General features: G+C 42.9%; 1 protein-coding gene across 1 annotated transcript; it reads left to right on the plus strand.

The window, feature by feature from the left end:
* The first annotated feature begins 795 nt into the window (after positions 1–795).
* NASP (nuclear autoantigenic sperm protein) lies at positions 796–17743 on the plus strand. The gene is made up of 15 exons (XM_066625693.1): positions 796–857; positions 3747–3803; positions 4799–4909; positions 6097–6177; positions 7868–7971; positions 8752–9714; positions 12544–12614; positions 14046–14122; positions 14215–14288; positions 14702–14890; positions 15165–15331; positions 15922–15978; positions 16063–16134; positions 16994–17122; positions 17585–17743. Exons 2-15 carry the CDS (start codon positions 3754–3756, stop codon positions 17627–17629), a joined length of 2190 nt encoding a protein of 729 aa, XP_066481790.1. The 5' UTR covers positions 796–857; positions 3747–3753; the 3' UTR covers positions 17630–17743.
* The last annotated feature ends 5033 nt before the right edge of the window (positions 17744–22776 follow it).

A 22776-nucleotide genomic window follows, 5' to 3' on the forward strand; every position in this document is an offset into this window, starting at 1 on the left:
ACAGACAGAAGAAAATATTTCTTTACTCAGCGTGTGGTCGGTCTGTGGAACTCCTTGCCTCAGGATGTGGTGCTGGCGTCTAGCCTAGACGCCTTTAAAAGGGGATTGGACAAGTTTCTGGAGGAAAAATCCATTACGGGGTACAAGCCATGATGTGTATGCGCAACCTCCTGATTTTAGAAATGGGTTAAGTCAGAATGCCAGATGTAGGGGAGGGCACCAGGATGAGGTCTCTTGTTATCTGGTGTGCTCCCTGGGGCATTTGGTGGGCCGCTGTGAGATACAGGAAGCTGGACTAGATGGGCCTATGGCCTGATCCAGTGGGGCTGTTCTTAGGTTCTTATGTAAAGGCATCCAACCAGTTGCCATCACCACATCCTGTGGCAAGGAGTTCCACACACTGGGTAAAGAAGGCATCCAGTCTTCCACAGTGCCACTAGCTCTGTGGGTACAGTAGGTGCTTTTATTTCACAGGACCTCCCTGTATGCTTGACTATTACTACTGCCTACAAGCTATGGACTTGCAGTCCTTGAGAGTAGGAGGATGTATGTGCTATGAATCCTAGGACTACAGATCCCAAAATGCCAAGCACACTTCGCGAGGCTCGGGGGAGGGGATCTATACACACAAATGGCATCACTCAGAAGACTACATTCCCCTTCATGCCTTGGAACTAGCTCTGGCGCGTTAGGAGCCCGGCCCGGCGGCCGCAGAGCATGCTGGGGATTGTAGTCATTTTACCCTGAGAGCGTGCCTCGCGCCGCTGGGGCGTGTCCTCAGGGGGCTATATAAGCATCTGGAGGGGCGGTGGGCTGCATTTGTCTGCTGCTTGTTGTCTCTGCTTTGGGGTCTTTTGGTGAGTCGTACAATTATGGTGACCTTCGACGGGAATGGGGGGGTTCGAGTCAGGGCTTTGTCTCTTTGGGGACTGGTAAGGAAAGCGGCGGAGGTAGGCTTGGTCGTGGAACAGGCGGTGGCGGCACCACAAGTAATGCCCTCTCGGAGCGCCCGCTGCTTTCTTCGCCTCCGCGTTAGCGCGTGCGGTGCCCGCAGTTCCCTTGTAGTTCTTCCCAGCGCTAGTGTTAGGAACCCCCCCCCCCGTATCCCGGTTTGGTACGTGCCGTTTTCTCGCGGCGCGCGTGTGGGGGGTTGATAGTGAAAAGAGGAGGCGGTTCTGCTCCAACCGAGACTCCACGTGACCGGACTTGGGTTTGGGCCGCCATTTTTAGTGCCTATCAACCCCAGACAGGGGCGGGGGGAGGAAAAGGAGGCGGGAATAGAACGCCGTCACGTGGTCCTCGGTGGCCGCCTGTCAAAGGCGGCCGTTGAGATTTGGCGCCAAAAGATCTGGGGGAGGGGGAGGGAGCCTATTGTCTCCTCAGGGAGTTGGCGCCGCCCCCCTCTGGTGCCCTCAGCGCTGCGGGGAGAAGCCTTTCAGAGTGTCTCTGCCCTCTGCGGCTTGCTCTGTTCAGGAGGGCTGCTGAGAGTTCCCCTTTCTCGCACGACGTCTTGAGGAGCACCTCTGTGGAGCAGTTTCCACACAGCGCCCTGTGAGGGGGCTGGGAGGCTCCTATGGGTGCCAGGAGGTCCTTGTGGGAAGCCCTGAGGAGAGCTGGGGGCCTCTGCTTCCTGGGAGACCTGCTCTGCTCACCAGGTGTAGCTAGTGGGGAGGCTCCAGGAGCTTCCACTTGGGAGTAACTGTAGTGTAAACTGAACTTTTGTCCAGGTTTCCTTCCTCCCCCCCAAGGCTGGAGCTTGTCAAGTGTCAAGAAATCAGCAAGGTGTGCATGGCAGGCTACGGTGCTGTGTGGGGAGGCAGGTGAGGCAGAGCCTCCCTGGCAGAGCCCTTTGGAAAGCACCACCGCCATGTGAGGCACCCAAGTGGGTTGTGGGTGCTTGGGTGCCTCACACGGCAGTGGCGCTTTCCAAAGGGCTCCACCGGGGAGGCTCTGCCTCACCTGCCTCCCCACACAGCACTGTAGCCTGAATTGCTTATAATAGATCTGAAAGGGCCTGGCTCTCATTTTCCAGTAAGGAAACTGAGGCAAGTGCCTGAAGCAGTTGAGGAAACACAGATTGGATTTTTCCCTGGGTGTAACTCTGCATGGTGTTTTCTGGTACACATACAGTGTCTTGCACTCTTTCTCCTCTTCCTCAAAGGACGTTGGATGTTGTACAACATAATTCTTTTCCCCCTCCATGTCTTAACAACAATTTGTGAGTAATGGGTGCAACACCGAATTAATGACTGACTGGGAATCTGAAGCCAGAAAACTAAGCATAATTGCTGGTATGTGTCCTGAAGTGTGGCTGATGCAAAGGTGTTCAGAAGTTGTGCTGTTTTAACCCATTTCTGTCCAGCCCACAGGTGTACACATTTGATCCCTGTTGCATATTAGGCAGCGTTGGGCAGAAATGTTTTAAGGAAGTGTACTATGTAATAGAGCAGGGTTTCTCAGACTGTGGGTCCGGACCCACTAGGTGAGTTGCGAGCCGATTTCAGTTGGTTCCCCATTCATTTCAATATTATATTTTTAATATACTAGACTTACGATGGTATGTGACTGCTTTTGGGAAATGTTAGACCTGTACTTTTAACAAACTACTATGTATATTCTTTTAACAATGGTTAATGGACTTTTTAACAATGGACTTACTCCTTGGTAAATGTGGGTAGGATTCAGCCTAGGATTATTAAAAATGTTCCTGCTTGATGTCACTTCCAATCATGGCATCACTTCTGGTGGGTCCTGACAGATTCTCATTCTAAAAAGTGTGTCCTGGTGCTAAATGTGCGAGAACCATTTTGGGGTGGTGGTGGACAGATCGATGAAAGTGTCGACCCAATGTGCGGCGGCAGTGAAGAAGGCTAAAATTACATAATACCAGAACCAGGGGACATCCACTAAAATTGAGTGTTGGGCGGGTTAGTACAGACAGAAGAAAATATTTCTTTACTCAGCGTGTGGTCGGTCTGTGGAACTCCTTGCCTCAGGATGTGGTGCTGGCGTCTAGCCTAGACACCTTTAAAAGGGGATTGGACAAGTTTCTGGAGGAAAAATCCATTACGGGGTACAAGCCATGATGTGTATGCGCAAGCTCCTGATTTTAGAAATGGGTTATGTCAGAATGCCAGATGCAAGGGAGGGTGTCAGGATGAGGTCAGGATGAGGTCTCTTGTTATCTGGTGTGCTCCCTGTGGCATTTGGTGGGCCGCTGTGAGATACACGAAGCTGGACTAGATGGGCCTATGGCCTGATCCAGTGGGGCTGTTCTTATAACCACAGGAATAGGCTAATGTTTAGAAGTAGTTGCTGGGCATGCACTGTGACTGGGGGAAGGGGACTCTTGTAATTGACTTGTGTATACACACAGTTATTCATGAATGGGGTATCTTAATGTTCTGCTCATAGATCATATTCCAGAAGTAATTCTGACAGGCTAGCACATGTAGGGAAAGGCTTAAGCACTTTAAAATCAATAGTTTTCCGTTTTCACAAATCTGACCACACTCTCCACTCTCATTTATAGTATTGATGTTGAACTGGCAGCTTTATGCAGTTCTGTGTAAAGAGGAGGGGTAGGTGTCAGTTGTAGGCACTAGTAGGTCTATGAAGAGAATAATGTCTAAGTAATAGCATACTTGAGTGTAGATGCCATAGTGATTAGTATATTTAAAAGTCTGTGTTCTAATTTGTTAGGTAGAACTAAGTGCTCTTAGCTCTCCTAACTATCAGATCTTCAGTTTCAGAATGGCAGAAGAATCTGCTGCTCCCTCGACTTCGTCAGACAAAACTGAGAGGTAAGGTGGCAGTCAAAATTATAAACATAGTGTGTTTTGAGATGTTGTATTACAACGCTTGTTCTTTCAACAAAATTGGCAGGAGTCCCCTGCAGTAGACCACGAGCAGTATTTTTTTAATATTTTCCAAAGACAAAACACACATAACACAAAAAGCATAACACACTTCACTACACAAAAAAGGGTGCAGGAAATCATATATCATTATATTTCACTAAAACTAATAAATCATTACATATCTCCTAATCAATTTCCTCTTATAAATTTACCTCTTAATAACATTTTTATTCATCTATCTCATATCAAATATAATATATTTGTAGTACAATCATCTAAATGCCCTGTCATATATTTCTAAAACTTCATTTTCAACCAAGCATAAAAGGGTTTCCATTGCTCAATTTGTGTCGGTTTTCGTTGGTGAGCCAAAATTTCTGTAAGTCTATCCATTTCCACCACATTCATTATTTTCTCTATTCATCTTTCATTGGTATTTTAAAGTCCTTCCAATATCTAGCATATAAAATCCTCGCAATGGTTAAAATCATAATAGCTAAGTACACACTGTTTTCTTTATCTATAACAGCTAAAGTAATATTGAGCAAAAATAATTCAGGTTTCAATGGTATAGTAAATCCAACAATTTCTTGTATTAAATTTCTTACCATTCTCCAATAAATCTGCGTTTTTTTACATGCCCACCACATATGATAAAACGTTCCTTCCACACATTTACACTTCCAACAACTATTTGATATATTCTGTTTCATTTTTACCTGTTTTTTCGTGTCATGTACCATCTATAAAACATTTTATATACATTTTCTTACCATGAGCAGTATTTTTAAAGGGGCAGGACAAGCACAAGAGCAACTTTAGAGTACTTACTGACTAATTACAATAAAGCAGTTTCGAGTAAAAATTGACCTACTCTACAACTTCTCTATTTCCTCAAATTAAACTTGTGTCTAACCAACCTGCCTTCATGTCTCCAGCCTGGATATCGATGGAGAAGCCAAGAAACTACTGGGCTTGGGTCAGAAAAACCTGGTAATGGGAAATATTCCAGCTGCTGTTAATGCATTCCAAGAAGCGGCTAGCCTACTGTAAGTAATGGGATACTGTACCCTTCTGTCAAATCTGTATTTACCTGCAGTTTATGTGTTTTACTATGTCTTGACATAGTTCTATACAGTTTATTGTATACAATTCTGGGTGATTCTATCTGCATTCTGTATATTTGAGTATATTTTGAGGCAAAATGCTTCAAATTGCTTTTTGCATTATGTCCCATCTGTAACCCTATCTTGGAAATACTAATATAATAAAGGGTAATGTTCAATATGTCTAATGGGCAAAAATCTTGTTAATCACAGTGTATACTAGATCTTTTAACTTGCCCTGAAATTTGACAAAGAATGTTTCAGTGCATCTTACTGTTTAATTTTCCAGTAGTAACAAATTGTAATCTTCCGATTGGCATAGAGCAGGCCAATTTTCCCAACATATGCAAATAATACCTAGTTTCGGGGGGGGGGGGGTCAACCATACTTCTAAGTTTTTGAGCATAACTGTGGTATAATCTTTAATATTGATCTTCATGCAACATTTAAAATGTGACCTTAAGTCAAAGTCTGTTTTGAGTATCTTTTGCTATAGTAGTGGTTCTCAAACTGGGGTGTCACAATGCCCCAGCCTGAGGGCCTTGGGCTCTGCCCCCTTAAGGAGGGAGGGGGGAAGGCAGAGATGCAATCCCCTGGATTGCGCCTCTGATCAGGGCACAGGAATGCGCTTCCACTCACCCCTGCCTGCAGCAGCCTCCTGCGTTCAGAGGAAACTGGCACCAGCCTCAGGAAGGCTCTCCATGCAGTGCAGACCCCTGCAGAACACGATCACAATTACTTGCTGGTCACAAAACCAAAAGTGGTCATGATCGTGTTCTGCAGGGGTCTGCGCTGCATGAGAACCTTCCTGAGGCTGGTGCCAGGGTCCTCCGACCCCTAGGAGGCTGCTGCAGGTAAGGTGAGTGGAAGCATCCCCCTGAGCCTCTCCACAGCAGAGCAATACTGGGCATTGCGTCACTGCCTTCCCCTCGTCCCTTAAGCAGAGACTTACAGGCTCTCACTGTCTCCCAGAGAGTTTGAGACCCACTGGGATATAGTATCCAAAGAACAAGTGACTTACAAAGTGTCTTCCGAAGCTATTCAAATTTAGACTGTTGTAACTTCTTAGCTTACTAGATTCAAGGATTAATATTCTAAGAACGTTAATCTGTAAAAACATTTCTTTTTAGGGGTAAGAAGTATGGTGAAACAGCAAATGAGTGTGCAGAAGCTTTCTTTTTCTATGGGAAATCTCTCTTGGAGTTGGCAAGGTAAGCTAATGTGTCCCACTGGTGGGCCAAAAGTGGGTGTTGGTGGCTTCACTAGTTGAGTTCCCCTGGGGAGCAATGAAAATGGACATGTAACATAAGTCTAATAGCATAAGCACTATATTTAAAACATTTATATCCCACCTTTCCAAAGCAAGGCAGTTTTCAAAACTAATACGTATATAAAATGCAGCATAAAAATTTAAAACAAACAATTAAAATCTAAAGCAAAGCCAGCGCAGCAAGTGCTATCACATATTACATGTGAGGGGGTGGGGAGACTTTAGGAAACAAATTCTATAACCTAATTGCCTTGAATAAGATCCTTGTGGATGACTAGAATAGGCTTCCAGCATAGTGTGTTATGAAGTCAAAGCAAGGCATGATCACATCAGATGACTGCTGCGCATACAATGTGACTGTAGCTATTGGCACAGACTTTGTGCATTTATTAATGCTTTTGAAAGCCTTAGAAGTTAATGGCATCACAGTGTTTTGTTGTGGTCAATTTGTTAGATTGTCTAGTGTGTCCTGATTCTTCTATCTGCAGTGCAGTTGATTCCAGTGCTGAACTTCTCCCTACTGCACATTTGTTTGCATGTGTCTCTTGCTCAACTGACTGCTGAAGTTGGCAACCTCTTCAGTTATTCCTCATATTTGAGCACATTTTCAACTTTAGCTCCATCTTTACAAGTAAACATGGAAAGGGAAACCTGACTATATGGTGATCTAAATGTGCTGAAGTAAGCACTTCAGAGTTGTGTAGAAGAATTAACCTAGAATGTGTCCCATTGCTACAGCAGACTGAAATTCACTGAGCTTTCTACCATGTCCCTGAGGTTTTTTGAGATGTTGTAAGCAATCTAGATCTCCTGATTTTTCCATAAAAATTGTGTGCATAACTTTGGACTTGGCTTGCCTCTTCCTCCATCCTCTTGTCCATTTACCCAGGTGAAGGTGCCTTCTGGAGTTCTTAAAACCTGAGTTTAAGGCTGCCAGGGCGCAATCCAAACCTGCGCTGGAGCAGGCAAGCCAGGAGGCTTGCGCTGCATCCAACGCAGTTTTGTTGGCTGCAGTGGCTCAGCCAGGGGCAAGGGGAAGCTCTTCCCCTTACCCCTGGGTAAGGGCTGTGCACCCCAATGGGTCTCCTCGGACCTGTGCCATCTCTAGAGATGGTGCAAGTCCGAGGAGAGCGGAGCGACTAGAAGCTGCTCCGTTCTCTCTGGGGATGGAGGTTGAGATCAGGCATAACAGCCGGGTCCCAGCCCTGCCCAGGAACACCCCCTCCCCAGCCCATGCCTACCTTTGCTGCTTGTGTTGGTGCAAGCGCGCTGACGCAAGCGGTGGCGCGGGAGCCACCGCGGTTTCTGCCTGCCTCTGCGCGTTGGCGTATCTGAATGCGCTGACGCGGCTCCTGCCCATGGAGGCGCAAACATGCCTTACGGCACGTTTGCAACACTCCAGGGCCTCCTATGCCGGCATAACCGCCGTTTAGGATTGCACCCCCAGTCAGCTACCTTCTAAATCTTCAGTAATGGCTTTTTTGCCGAAGCTCATTTTACTAGTGTTTCAGTGGTATGTCTTTAAATTTCTTCAGAAAACATTGGTTCAGTTAGACATCTGATCTATTAGTGCATGTATATGCATGCTGAACAGCTAGAGCAACAGTGTTTGTTATACTGATCTCTTCTAGAATGGAAAATGGGGTGCTGGGAAATGCCTTAGAAGGAGTGCAGGTGGAAGAAGAGGAAGAAAAAGCAGAAGATTCAATGGTAGAAAGTGCTGATAATATAGATGGTATGTAGAGCTGTCTTTAACACATCTTGGAGGTGCCAAGCTATGTTTGTTCTAGGTGAATAATGATGATGCTGTTGTCCTAGGTGACTCAAATCTTCACACTGAAACAAAAGTAATTTAGTAGAGATTTAAACTGTAAAATTGACCCAATATGTTTTGTAAGGAATTCTAAAAATTGGCTCATTTGAAAGTTCAGTATTTCTCCAAAGTTATTGATTTGAGATCTGATTTAGATCCAGCCATCTGATCTTTACTATGTGAGCTTTGCATTTCATATTTTTAAAAATTATTGGCTGACTGTCCCTTTCAGGTCCTTGGGAACTAATGGGGCCAATGTTTTAAGCATGAATTGAGAACTTGAGATTACTTATAGCACAACATGGCCTAGATTTTTATAGTTCAGGGGTAGCTGCTTAAATTTATTTGGTGTTTCTATTAAGCCAAATTCTCTTAAGGGAGTGGATGGCTTATCTTCAAACTCCTCCCCAATACTCCTAATTGGTAGCTCCCCCTATAATGTTTCATGTAGACAAAGCTTGGCATCTCTTGCTTGGCTGTGGCTCTCGCTAGCATACACCTCATTGCTTTAGCGCAGCCTCTTAAGCCTTGAATGTTAAGGCAAAGTACTTGGTCCCTGCTTAGATCCAAAAGGATTGAATTCAAGAATGGTGTGGCTTGCCCACAAAACATCAGTGGGACCGAGGGTGGGATGTGAAGATCTTGAATGCTTATCACTAAATGCGAAGATTTGTTTGTGCTTGATCTTCCTTAATCATGTAGAAGAAGCAAGGGAGGAATTAAGAGAGCAGGTATATAATGCCATGGGGGAAAAGGAGGAATCCAGAAAAACTGAAGAAGAGTCTGTGGCACAGACTGAAACTGAAACACAGCTGAAAAACAAAGATGCAGAAATGAAAGAAGTTAAGGAAGAAAAATGGGAAGCTATAGATGCAGAACAAGCAACTCATAAAGAGGAAAAGGAAGAACAGGAGAAAGCAGAAAAGCAGGTAGAGATGGCTGTGGAAAACAAGCAAGAAGCCAGTGAAGTAGCTGCAGAGGTAGACTTGGATATCTCTACTATAGAAGAGAAGCCAATGGCTGCAGAAGGGACAACTGGGAATGAGAAGCAGGTAGCAGCAGAAGAGGCTGAAGAAGATGCATCTGCAAAGAATACTGTGGCTGAAGAAAAGTCAGCTGGGGAAGAAAAGCCAGCAGCAACAGAAACACCTGGGGAAGATATGGCTGTAGAAACAAAACCAGTGGCTGTAGAAAAAACAAGTGGGAATGAAAAACCAGTTGAGGCAGGTGTACTGGAAAAGATGGAAGAAGAGGCAAAAGAACTTGTAGATCTGGCTGCTGAAAAGCAGGCAGAGACTATTGTAGAAAATAATCCAGTAGGAGAGGAATTGGTAAAAGCTTCAGATGAGGCAGTAGAAGAAAAAGAACTAGTGAAAGCTGTTGAGGAAATTGAAGGTGAGATAGTGCCAACAGTAGAGAAAGAAGAGCCAGCTATTAAGAAGATGGAGGAAGTGGAGACTGGTGCAGAACAGGTGAAGGATTCAAAAGAAAAGGAAGAGTTAAAAGAGCCCTTGATTTTGAGCGAAATAGTATCTTCAGTTGCAAATGAAATTACTCCTGCAGGGGACACGGAGCCATCCAATGAAGTACATGCTGAAGAAAACCCTGAAGCTGCTAAGGTAGAAAAGGAGGAAGAAAAGGATGACGAGATGGGAGAGGGCGAAGGTAACAGGGACAGAAGACACTTGTGGGTGAATTACTTTAGAGAGCTAATCCTTAGTAAAAATTAATCCATTCAGAATTTTCTCTCTGTCTTAGACTAACAGAAGGGCTCAAACAGGGAACACTTATGGAGTGACAAACAAAGACTTCACATGTTCAAACTAAAAGTTTTAGCAAAACTATTGGCAATTATAGAAACTATTTGGCAATTATAGAAAACTGGCTGATAGACAATGCTGAATGGATATTCACTGCATGCTTTTGTGTTAGTGCAAGTTTAATAATTTTTAGAGCATAGTTTTCATGTTCTAATGTGACACCTGGGCAACAAGATTCACTGAAATAAAGTGGGGCTAATGGACCTCTATACACAGATCTTTTATAGAACTTGTATCTAGCTTGTTTTAGGACTGCAGCTAGCTAAGTAGCACAAACTTCATAGCTTTTGATTGCTGCTTCTCTTGCTTCAGCATTGCTGTTAATACCTTATAATGGCTTGAATGTTTATCTAGGTAAAACTTTAAACTATATGAAATTGCTGTAACATAAGCTATTGTCAATGCACCTATTTGACAAAAGGATACTAAAAATCATGGATAAAATGCAGAGGCAACCTTGCTGTGTTCTAATTTCAGGGTTCACATATACTTCCTCTTGCTTATGTCCCCTATGAACTTGATCTTAGAACTTTTAAATTCTTGATTAGACAAGAATTTGGCTCAGTAATCCTGTGTCTACTGAAACAGCTATTGACTGTTGAATCAGATAGCTACTGCAATGGCCAAGCTTGACAAACATCTTGGTCTTGCCTGCAGTCCCAAATTGCTGCTTCTAATCACGTGGATTATTAAGCACTGTTTTCTCAGAGTGGGTGAATAGTTTGTAGTAAATGTTGGATCCATCTTTTTCCCAAAAGTCAAGAGTAGCTATCTTGAGCTAGCTTGTCTGAATTTATTGATGTTAGTTTGTCAGTGCTAAATATTGATCAGTTGCTCTAGGAAGCTACATACATCACACCTAGAAATTGGTTGTTTAGAGTTCCTGAGTGGCAAACTGGATGGATTGATAACGGAAAAAATGCTGCTTGTGCAAGCATTAGTTTTCTACTGACCTTTTCTGTTCCTATATAAATACATTGTGTCAAGGAAGCAAAGGGTCAGATAATGACAGTTAAATGCTTTCAACTTCATGATCAGCCCCATGCAGAAAGTACATTCAGCAGTACAAGGCAGAAGAGGACTAGAATAGGTCAGTGATTCTTGGGTTATGAAGTGGGCCTCTGCGATGTGTAAGATACCCAGGGGTTGGAAGTTGTTCCATAGCAAAAAGACGCTGGGCTACTTTCTTCCCAGCAGTCATTAAAACTGTATGTTTTTCACAGAGATTACAGAAGGGCCGGATCCCAAAGGATCTCCTCTATGGAGAACTCGTGCAAGGAAAGCGCCCTACAGGTAGACCACAGCTGCGATACAAGGACATCTGCAAGAGGGATCTGAAGGCCTTAGGGATGGACCTCAACAAGTGGGAAACCCTGGCCTCTGAGCGGCCCGCTTGGAGGCAGGCTGTGCAGCATGGCCTTTCCCAGTTTGAAGAGACACTTTGCCAACAGTCTGAGGCTAAGAGGCAAAGAAGGAAGGCCCATAGCCAGGGAGACAGACCAGGGACAGACTGCACTTGCTCCCGGTGTGGAAGGGATTGTCACTCCGGGATTGGCCTTTTCAGCCACACTAGACGCTGTGCCAGAACCACCTTTCAGAGCGCGATACCATAGTCTTTCGAGACTGAAGGTTGCCAATACAATACAAATACAGAAGGGCAAAGAGCTATGGGAGCCATGCCTACCTTCCCCAGCTAGGTTTTGGAGAGAATCAGTTTTATTAAAGCATGTCCTGTCTTGATTTATATTAAACACACAATATAGTTAAAGGGAACAATTGTATAAAGTACAGATCAAACACACTAGAGGGCAGCCCAGAACAAACTGCTGGGAAAACTGGAAATCCAGTAATTGGAATGAATCTTCAAAAACCCTCTAAGTTAGGCATCTGCTGGAAAATAAGCAAAGGTAGAAGCAGGTTAGCTTCCCTAAGGAAGGAATTCTCCAAACAGACTTGGTGACTGTGGTTGATAAAAGGCACTGTTTCACAGAACATCCACATATCACTGAACTGTAATCCTGAGTTTTAAGGAGGAATACAGCCCTATTAAAAACTTTAATCTTACATAAGATATGCTTTCATCTACTTCCGTCTTTTGTTTGGGTTAAGTTTATTTCTGTCCCTCCAGTCATCATTTTTTAGATAAAGATTCAGAACTTCCACAACCTTCCTAAGAACTGAAGAAAAAGCTGATTACCACAGAAGCTGAAATATTAAATATTTGGATAGGCTCATTCAGCAGCTTAATATAGGTCATCTGTTTTGATCCTCTTGTAGTTCCAATGTTAGATCACTGCTCCAATCCATAGATACTTGTGAATGCTTGCAACTGCATATATGAGGGTTCTGTATACTTCTAGCAGCGTTTCTGATACACAAATTGGGGAGGAAATTTGGAAACTACAGTAAGTGTAGAAGAGGCACAGAGTGCAAAAGTTTTGAGAAATTTCACCGTAAAGTGACCTGGCAAGTCTTCACAGTGTACTAGAATAACCTAGACTTGAAATGAAATCTGTCGTTCACTAGGACTCTTGTGTAGGCATACTTGCCACAGTTATCTATTCTTGCAGACTGTGCAACATGCACTTGTAGATTGGAAGTGGGGAGACTAGATCAATGAAATGGAAATAGCAAAGTAAAATCAGTATATGTTAATGAGCAATTCTTCTTGTAGAGGCAGAAGGGTCAGAAGATGATGACAAAGCTGAGGAAGACCGAGAAAATGACTCTGCTGTTGAAGAGAAGGTAAAGAATAAACTTGAACAAGCATACAGCTTGTTACAAGACTTGATTCAAACTTTGTCATGAAACAATTATCTCTAGTAGTTCTGAATGGGTCACAAATAATTATAAACAAATATAATTGAAGAGTATTGTACTAGGCTTGGCTCTACTCAGATAGGATATACAACACCTGAAAAATTGATTGTTGACAGTGAAGTCCCATTCTTGCTACAAGTGTTCTTGGAATGGGATTTTAGACTGTTAAATAAATCTGAAACTTGATCCCTGCAAATGCTTTACCTCCTATCCAAGCAGAACATGCCCATGAAGGAAGCATGGGAAAAGTTGATTACTTTGGTAGGACTACTGTGAATGTGAAGACTGTATGGGAGGGAATTTAAGTAGTCCAGAACTACAGCTGTTGGAAGATCCAAAGTGATCTTTTTCTCTACTTGTTCCAATATGGGAATTGCATTACAAGAATACTTGACCTGAATCCCATTTGTTGGAAAGGAATATAGTTTTCCTAGCATTTTGATAATGCTATCTAAGTGATTTGGTAATTAAACCACTAGTTGAGAAATGAGGGATGAAGAGAAAATGGAAGAGGGGAGGATGGATGCTTGCTGTTAGGTTAAAACTTCACTAGAGAAGAACATTCCCAGCGGAAAGGAGGACATGGTTTTTCTTTTGCAGGTCTCTGGGGTCCTTCACCCTGCCCCAGCTATGTAGCAACCCCTCCTCCTTCCAATTCTACTCCTGAGCTTAATCTGAACTCCACTCGGCTTTCCTCTCTCTCACATGCGCACATATGTGTGTGTGTGCGCACTCTCCCAGTTCCTTCACTCTTCCTCCCCCCCCAAAAAAAGAAGGCAAAGGAACCAGTTGTTCACGGCTGCTGCTACAGGTTTTTCCCTTGCCTGAGCACAAAGTTGCCCCATAGTCAAGAAGCCAGTGAGCCTCCCCTCCACCTAACTACCCAGCCTCATTTGAGGCCTGGCACCTGTTGCTGAAACTCCAGACCCATCTCATTCCTGGCTCCTGTGAGTCAGTACAAGCCTGGGGACTGGCTCTCAGCCATGACAGGTGTGTACTCCTTGCATTGCAGTGCAGCGGTGAGGCCCTGGCTGTCAAGCAGTCCTCTTGGTGGGGACTGGTGGCAGGGTGACAAGCTAGCTGGATACAATTGTCCTGTGAACCAGATGTGGTCTGGGGTTTGGAGATCCCTAATGTAGACAAAGGTTGCAGTATATGAGACCAGAGTTATCTCTGGGAAACTTGTGGGACACTTGAAAACTGTGTATACTGCTAGATTTCCTACTTGGGGTTAATCTTGTTTTTCTAAAAATCTATTTGCTTTCTGCTGCATGTTGCAGCTGTTTCGCCTAGGTGATAGGGAGCAGGTGTGTTATCTGTTGCTTCTAGTTCAACTTTCAAATAACTTTATTTCAGGAGAGTGAAGAAGATGAAGTTGGCAACCTTGAACTAGCCTGGGATATGCTGGAGTTGGCAAAAGTAATATACAAAAGGTATGTCTTGGCAATGAATTAATGTTAATGTTGATTAAGCATCAGTGTTCGGGGGCTGTGACAAACTGGCTAACTCTGCCTTCTTGATCTAGACAGGACACTAAAGAGGCTCAGCTCCATGCTGCTCAGGCTCACCTAAAACTAGGAGAAGTTAGCATCGAATCTGGTAACTACTTTAAAATTGCTCAGGCATGCAGAGGACTAACTACTAATAGTATTCTGCATATTATCTGTGCACTACTTTGCATGTGCATTGCCTATTCTATAAGGTCTCCATCAGAGAGCATGTTTATGTGAAGGTAAAGTGATTAACACTTGCTCCAATTTTGGCAGCTGCTCAGACTTGAGCATTAACTAAAATTTCCGTATCTTGAACATACCTATTTCTTGGCATAATATCCTATGCATATTGTATGCATTAGGGAATGGAGTAGTTGTCCTGATGCTCCTTTTGTATGCCTCAAAATATATGCTTGCTTAAAGCTCAATTCAATGGAAAAATGGAGTTATGATTGAGAATAAACTAGAGGAATATGTATGTATTGAAAAGTTATCTCTTGACTTTGATATCTTGTGCAGAAAACTACACCCAAGCTATAGAAGAGTTCCACTCCTGTCTGACGCTTCAGCAGAAATATTTAGAGTCTCATGACCGCCTTCTTGCAGAGACTCACTACCACCTGGGATTGGCCTATCACTATAACAATCAGTATGATGAAGCAGTACTGCAATTCACCAAATCAATGGAAGTAATTGATAAAAGAATGAGTAAGTATATTGGCATTTTTCAGTCTACCTTGTGCAGTTTTAGTTAAAATATCTACAGTTGTAGTGGAGGTTTTAGTACCCATATTATGTAAAGGAATCTAAACATTTAGTGCAATGTTGGTGGTCTTGCATAATTCTGTTTCAAGGATTCAGGTGAAGTCTGTAATGAAAGACTGTTAGGAGGGCAATGTGTCTGATAGGACCCACAAATATGATGAAAAGGCCAGAACTGACTTGATTGCAAAAAAATTAACATTTTGTCCCCTGTTTCTAGTAATGTTGACAGAACGGCTAAAAGCAAAGGGGGAGGGTTCAGCTGAGGATGAGAAGGAAATTGAAGAACTCAAGGGACTGCTTCCTGAAATTAAAGAAAAGATAGAGGATTCCAAGGAGTCTCAGAAAAGTGCAAGAGTGGCTGAATTGGCTCTGAAAGCAACTCTGGTGAGTTCTGTTCTGTTGAACTTGTACTAGTAAGAATGACTGTCTTAAAGCAAGCACATGGCTTTTGAAAGCTGAACTGTAAAATGGCAAATTGTTGTGTCAAGATGGAGCAAGAAAGCTAATGTTGGGAGCAGGGGGAAGATGCCTAAATACTTTTAGTTGCAGGTAAAGCTAGGCAGGTATGTCTAAAAGCCTATGTTCACAGGGAGTTTTTTCAACTCCAAAACAATTGTTTGGCATCTGGTCTGAGGTAAATCATGAAACCCATAGTGGCTGGCTTTAGTGCAAGCTCTTACATAAAGCAGCTTGCAATTTTGCCCATAAGGTATGACACGGGAAATCTGTTCACAAAAACTTCGCAGACTAGCTTTTCAAGCCATACGTTTTACTAACTTCAAAACAAGTGTGTGATTACTATATATAACTTTCAAGAATGTGTACCTGTTCACAATACAGACTAAAAGTAGGGGATCCATAGGTGATAGTGGAAGTTAAACTGCCAACAAGCATCTTCTCCCCATGTGGGTTCTAGAGCTCTGGTGGCCAGATTGCTTCTAGCATGGGCGACTGATGGATCTCTTTGTTCCCAGGTTGGTGGATCTTCGTCTAGCTTTTCACAAGGGACTGAAAGCAATTTGGCTTCAACAGTAAGTGGCACTGACCCAAGAGCAGACTGTTTAATGCTGCTGTATTGTGATATTTGATAATCACTTTCTGCTTTTTTGAAATAGACCCCAGTTGGACAAACAGCTGATGGAGCATCTCAGTGTATTACAGACATCTCTCATCTTGTTAGAAAAAAGGTATGTGTACATTAGACTATAAAATTAAATAAATTAATTAAAATGTAATAATCACTGGCATGCAATAGATAGGCTTAGCTTAAGAGTCTACAAATCCTGCATATGATCCTTTCCACTGGGAGCCAATCAGTCTGGGAACCATCCTGCTTGCTTGGTAGCTTTTGATGGTTTTTGTGGTGTTCATTGCCTAGCTGACCCACTCTGGTTTTAATTTCAGAGCTTAATTGTGGGTCCTGCAGGCACTTGAGAGCTTGGCTGTGTTAAGGACCTGCAGAATTGACTGATGGTAGCGGTCAGATTGCAAAAGGTAGTATGGAATCCATAGAAGCTGAACTTCACAACCAAACAAGCCAGGCTGAACTGAGTTCCCTTATTTCAAGTGGAAATGGAGAATTGTAAAAAAAGGCAAAACCATTCCAAAATGAGCCATGTACCTGCATTTTTTTAGTTGCATCTGTATTTAGGGATTACTACAGTGAAAGTTGTGAGCAATGCATCCTATAGTATTGTGTTAGAAATTAGGTAATGTTACTTGAGATGCTGTTTGATCTGTTTTGCAATCTGTTTAATGTTCATTTCTAGTCCTGGCAGACAAAAGCTTTGATGTGTAAGCTGCTAGGTAGCTCCAGAACTACATGGTGATGCTTTCTAAATTGACAGTGATGGGAACCTAGTTAGAACAGCATGCACCATGTAACTCCCACCACCCCACCCTATATCCTGCTGTGGCCTGTAACACACAATCTTACTGTAATCCAGTTGACAATCATTAGTTGATGCCATGCACGATGGCACCTAGATGTTTTTTATTAAGACTTTGAATTTGAACTTGGTGAAGACTAAACAATTTTGTCTTCAGAGGAAACCAGAGGAAGAAACTCAACAGGGAGACAATGAAGCTAAGAAATCTAAACCAGAACCGGCTGTCAATGGTGGTGGTGATGCTGCCCCCAGTGGAAATGAGGTTGCAGAGAAAATGGAAGAGGAGGTGGGCAGTTGAGTCAGGAGTATATGTATATTTTCCCTTCCCAGGCATACCTTTCCTGCTTAGCTTTAATTGCCTGCTGGTCTTCTCTCCCACACTACTTAAAACTGGGAGTTTTGCCCATGTTAGAATGCATGTTGCAGTTTGTGTCTGGCCTTAGTTGAAAAGTCCTAGCTGCTAGACTATATTTCTGTACATTTGCAGATAGCAGCACTCTTAATACTTGGAAAGCACTTGCCTTTCTGAAGTGCTATTGGGCAGGGTATTCTGCACAATAACTCTGAAGTGCAACAAAACTCATTTTTTGTTGGATAATGGCTTCTGTCAATGCTACATGACCAGTTAATGCAGCCAAGTTACGTGACCAGTTAATGCCCTGCTTAAGAATATCCTTTAGACAAGTTGCATGAATTTACTGGCCTGGTAAAAGAAACAAACATACTAAATTATTTTTTTTCTTTACAGACAGAAGAAAGGCCACAAGTTGAAACCGTTCAAAGTGCTGTATGATAGTTCTTTAATATTGGACACTCCCTCCCTCCTAAGGACAAAGGGTTTTGTATATAATGTATTTTTTCACTTTTGGCAACTTTTTTTATTCAATAAAGATGTACTCAACATTAACTCTGCCTTATTTTGATACATATATAATGCTTGGGTATGCATTGTTCAAATAACCTGACCTTTGCATTTGCCTCAACCATTTCTACACCAGCTGAATTGAGGATTATTTTAGGGTGGTTTCCAAGAAACGGTTATAGTGCTGTTGCAAGTCTTAACACTGGTACAGCAAGCTTGAAGTTGGATTGGTAACCATTTAGGTAGTATTTATGGGACAATGGTGAGTGAGGTATGTCAGACTAGAAACTTGAGTGTAGTAGTTATGGGTTTGTTTCTCTGTGCTTATTTTGAAACGTCCTGCTCTGAATGGACTAACACAATGCTAATATTAAATTAGCAACTGAACTTTAAAAATTGCAGGACAGGAAGTCTGGCAGAACAAGAGAATGCAAATGACTTATAACAACTAGCAAATCTGATTAAGAACAGGAATATAATGCAGTTAACAGTTTTATTTCAGGTATATAAAAGAGGTGCACAGTAAAGTGTTGTTTTTTTTAAATGCTGCCAGATCAGTCAATTTTATTAATACAGTCAAAGGCCAGCGTAGACAGAACACAGCAACATTGCCTGTGTCAAACAAAATTTAAAAATTTTTAACAGTTAAACACACATCATACCAAAGACAGGAAAACAGAAAAGGTGACCATTAGAATTTTTTCTTGCAACTAATGATACCCTTGTGGGTTTTGCAGGCAGTTGCCAAGAAACTAGCACTTCACCTTGTGGACTGCAGGTTAGCTTCAGAAGTTCCTTGGCTATCCCCTTGTCAGACAGGCCTGAGTTTCCTAATCAGGGGAGTGATAAACTTAGCATGTATCTTCTGATAAAATGAGCAGTGAAACAATGTGTTCATGCTGACAGATTGTATGGCAAATGCCAGCTTGCTTCTCACATTTGTTCCAAAGCCAATAGCCTTGTCTGAAATAAAACAGAAATTTGTTAACATTAATTTGGTACCATACATGCAGGATAAGGTATTACTGAACAAACAATAATAATAATAATAAACAGCAGTGAGAACTGAGCTTATACCAGAATCAGCTTTGAGGAATGACCATAATGGCTGTTGACAAAATAATATCCAGTGCATTACATTAATTTCTGCATAGACCTTGCAGTGAAGATAATCAGATCAGGATATATTAGAACAGTGGTTCCCAAACATTTTGGCACTGGGACCCACTTTTTAAAACACTGAGAACCACCTAATCTTTGAGACTAAAAACAGTTTCACTTTATCAGCCAGTCAAGCCTGTTTTATCATTTTTTACTATTGGGGGGGGGTCCCCCCTGCTGGAGCTTTTGTTAAGAGGATAAGGATCATTCTGGTGGCCTTGCGTTCCCCTTCATAATGGAACAAGGTACAGTGGCTCAGTTTTGCTTTCTGGATGCTCAATACACTTTTCTTGTCGGCTATCAGCTTGTCAGTCTCACGACTCACTGGTGCATCCTGACCCAGAGTATCAGAAACACTGCATTGGAAGTTACTATATAGAACTTATGTCATGATGAGTTTAGACTGCTGCATTCATTTGAGCACTAATCAGACTGGGCTTGTAGTCCTTTACCTGTTTCTGTGATGTCTCCTGTGGCATTAATTCTGCAATTTTGATGCCAGATGGCTCCTTGCTGTACAGACCCAGAGCTTTCTTTGGAAGGTAGGAGTCATCAGTATCCTGAGGCAGTAGAAATGGACAAGTCTGAATGGAATATAATGGCTTAATGGGGAATAGTCTTTATCATCTGAGTTACTGTTGGTATAGTTACTGTCTCTAGGACAGTACACCTATGTTGTAGAATAGTGGTTATAAGGAGGCATAGCACTAACTACATTTACCTGTGTTGTATATGAAACTCCTTCGTCCCACCTTCCATCAGCTATGCGCACAATAACAGATGCACCTGGTACCAGCTGGATCTGTAGGAGAATTTCAATTTTCCTTAAATTTATACAATATACACTGTTACTGCAACTCTTGGCAGAGGGAGGACAAGACAGTCCACACTTGGACTGCAAGTATCTTTGAGTAAGATGACATCTTTAGCAGACATGACAAACAAGACCTGTGGACCAGATACAGCTCTTAGAAGCTTGGTTTGGTTCACATGATGATTGGACTCTTCCAGCACAGCCATCAGCTGCTGACTTGCAAAAGTCAGAAGCAGCACTGCTGAAGGGGCAGTGTGGTAGAGCCAGGCTAACATGTGGACTGCATGTTGAATTCTCCCTGTACTGTTATTTCATCAGTACTGCTTCTAAGGGGCTGGGAGGGAGAGACAGAGGAAGGCCTCAGAGTGAGCAATGGCCAAAGGGGCAAACCAAGAGGGGTGACAGACATTGCAGGGGTTCTGGGAGAGCCTAATAACATGGGCTGCCCTTTCAGCAGTGCTGCTTCTATTGAGGTGTCACTTCAGAGAGCACAAGAGCAATTAAATGGGTCTCCAGGTCTATATTGCCTCAAATTTAAACAGGGCTTATAGAGAAACTACATGTGATTGGTTTACTTAGGTCCATGGTATACAGCAGTGACTCCAAGGGCTCAAGTAAAGGTCTTATCCCAGTTCTGCTAACAGGACCATTTTTGTTCTGTCTTGGTTGCAGTATGGCAGATCTCTTGAGTGCTTTGGCCCATATAAGAGGGTAGGAAAGAATGGAGCATTCTGTCAAGGGGGTATTTCCCTTAACACCATGTTGTTCTTTTCATGAACTTGAGGTCCTCATTCCAAGTCTCTATGGAGACTTGCATGTGTGTTTGAATCACTCACCATCTTTTTATGGTGCAGGCTGTTCATAATAGCGCTGCATTTCCCTTGAGCTAAGGAATGCAGGATGATCTATTCAGGGAAAAACAAATGCACTTTAGTAAAATAGTTGAGTTTACTCATTCTTTCACTTGAGTATGAGCAACTGACCTATCTACCTTTCTTGCCATTGAGTTTAACATTGAAAAAGATATGGAGAGAGTCCCAGCAAACTGGCCATGGTGCATGCAGGGCAGCTGCAAACAATTGCTCATCATTCCTGCCTCTGCTTCTCAAAAAGCAGACAGAACTGATAAAGCCAGAAATGATACTCCATTTGTAATCCTTGCTATTGCTGACAAGATGCTAAATGACTAAATGCTAATGACTAAATGACTGCTTTAAAGCAACTAGTCATAGAGCCCACCAGAGGACAGGCAACTCTAGATTTAATATTGTGTGGCACTCAGGACTTGGTTAGAGAGGTGTTACTGAGCCATTGGGGAACAGTGACCATGCTGCAATTAGGGCAAAGAGTGTCAAACAAATCAAACACAAAAATCCTGAACTTCTGAAGGGCAGACTTCCCTCAAATGAGAAGGCTAGTTAGGAAGAAGTTGAAAGGGAAGGTAAAGAGGGTCCAATTTCTCCAGAGTGCGTGGAAGCTATTTAAAACAACAGTAATAGAAACCCAGGAGAACTGTATACTGCAGAGGAAGAAGGGCTTGACTAAGTCCAGGAGGGTGCCCGCATGGCTAATGAGCCAAGTTAGAATGGCTATAAAAGGCAAGGAAGCTTCTTTCTGTAAATGGAAGTCTTGCCCTAATGAGAATAAAAAGGAACATAAACTGTGGCAAAAGAAATGTATCACCTTCCTACAGGAGGCCAAGAGAGACTGAGGAACACATGGCCAGCAACATTAAGGGGAATAAAAAAAGCTTCAAGTATGTTAGAAACAGGAAACCTGCCAGAGAAGTGGTTGGCCCTCTGGATGGTGAGGAAGGGAAAGGGGAGATAAAAGGAGACTTAGAGATGGCAGAGAAATTAAATGAGTTCTTTGCATCTGTCTTCACTGCAGGAGGTGTCGGGCAGATACCGCTGCCCAAACAGCCCCCCCCCCACACCATGGAGTTAAAAGTCAGACAGGTTAAGAGAGATGTTTCAGACCTAATTGACAAATTAAAGATCAGTAAGTCACTGGGCCTTGGTAGCACCCACCCAAGAGCTATTAAGGAACTGAAGAATGAAGTTGCTGATCTCTTGACTAAAATATGCAACTTGTCCCTTGAAATGGCCACAGTACCAGAAGATGGGAGGATAGCAAATGTCACACCAATCTTTAAAAAGGGAAGGAGAGGGGACCCGGGTAATTATAGGCCAGTCAGCCTGATATCAGTTCCAGGTAAGATGGTGGAATGCCTCATCAAAGATAAAATCTTAAAACACATAGATGAACAAGCCTTGCTGAGGGGAGAATCAGCATGGCTTCTGTAAGGGTAAGTCTTGCCTCACAAACCTTTTAGAATTCTTTGAAAAGGTCAACAGGCATGTGGATGCGGGAGAACCCGTGGATATTATATATCTGGACTTTCAGAAGGCATTTGACACGGTCCCTCACCAAAGGCTGCTGAGAAAAATTAACAGTCAAGGAATTAGAGGGCAGGTCCTCTCCTGGATTGAGATCTGATTGAAGACCAGCAAACAGCGTGGGTGTCAATGGGCAATCACAATGGAGAGAGGTGAAAAGCGGTGTGCCCCAAGGATCTGTCCTGGGACCGGTGCTTTTCAACCTCTTCATAAATGACCTGGAGACAGGGTTGAGCAGTGAAGTGGCTAAGTTTGCAGACGACACCAAACTTTTCTGAGTGGTGAAGACCAGAAGTGATTGTGAGGAGCTCCAGAAGGATCTCTCCAAATTGGCAGAATGGGCAGCAAAATGGCAGATGTGTTTCAATGTAAGAAAGTGTAAAGTCATGCGCATTGGGGCAAAAAAAATCAAAACTTCACATATAGGTTAATGGGTTCTGAGCTGTCTGTGACAGATCAGGAGAGAGATCGTGGGGTAGTGGTGGACAAGTTGATGAAAGTGTCAACCCAGTGTGCGGCAGCAGTAAAGAAGGCCAATTCTATGCTGGGGATCATTAGAAAAGGTATTGAGAACAAAACAGCTAATATAATGCTGTTGTACAAATCTATGATAAGGCCACACCTGGAGTATTGTGTCCAGTTCTGGTCACCACATCTCAAAAAAGACATAGTGGAAATGGAAAAGCTGCAAAAGAGAGCAACTA

This window comes from Tiliqua scincoides, chromosome 4 (assembly GCF_035046505.1).
Source record: "Tiliqua scincoides isolate rTilSci1 chromosome 4, rTilSci1.hap2, whole genome shotgun sequence".
NCBI classification, from domain to species: Eukaryota; Metazoa; Chordata; class Lepidosauria; order Squamata; family Scincidae; genus Tiliqua; species Tiliqua scincoides.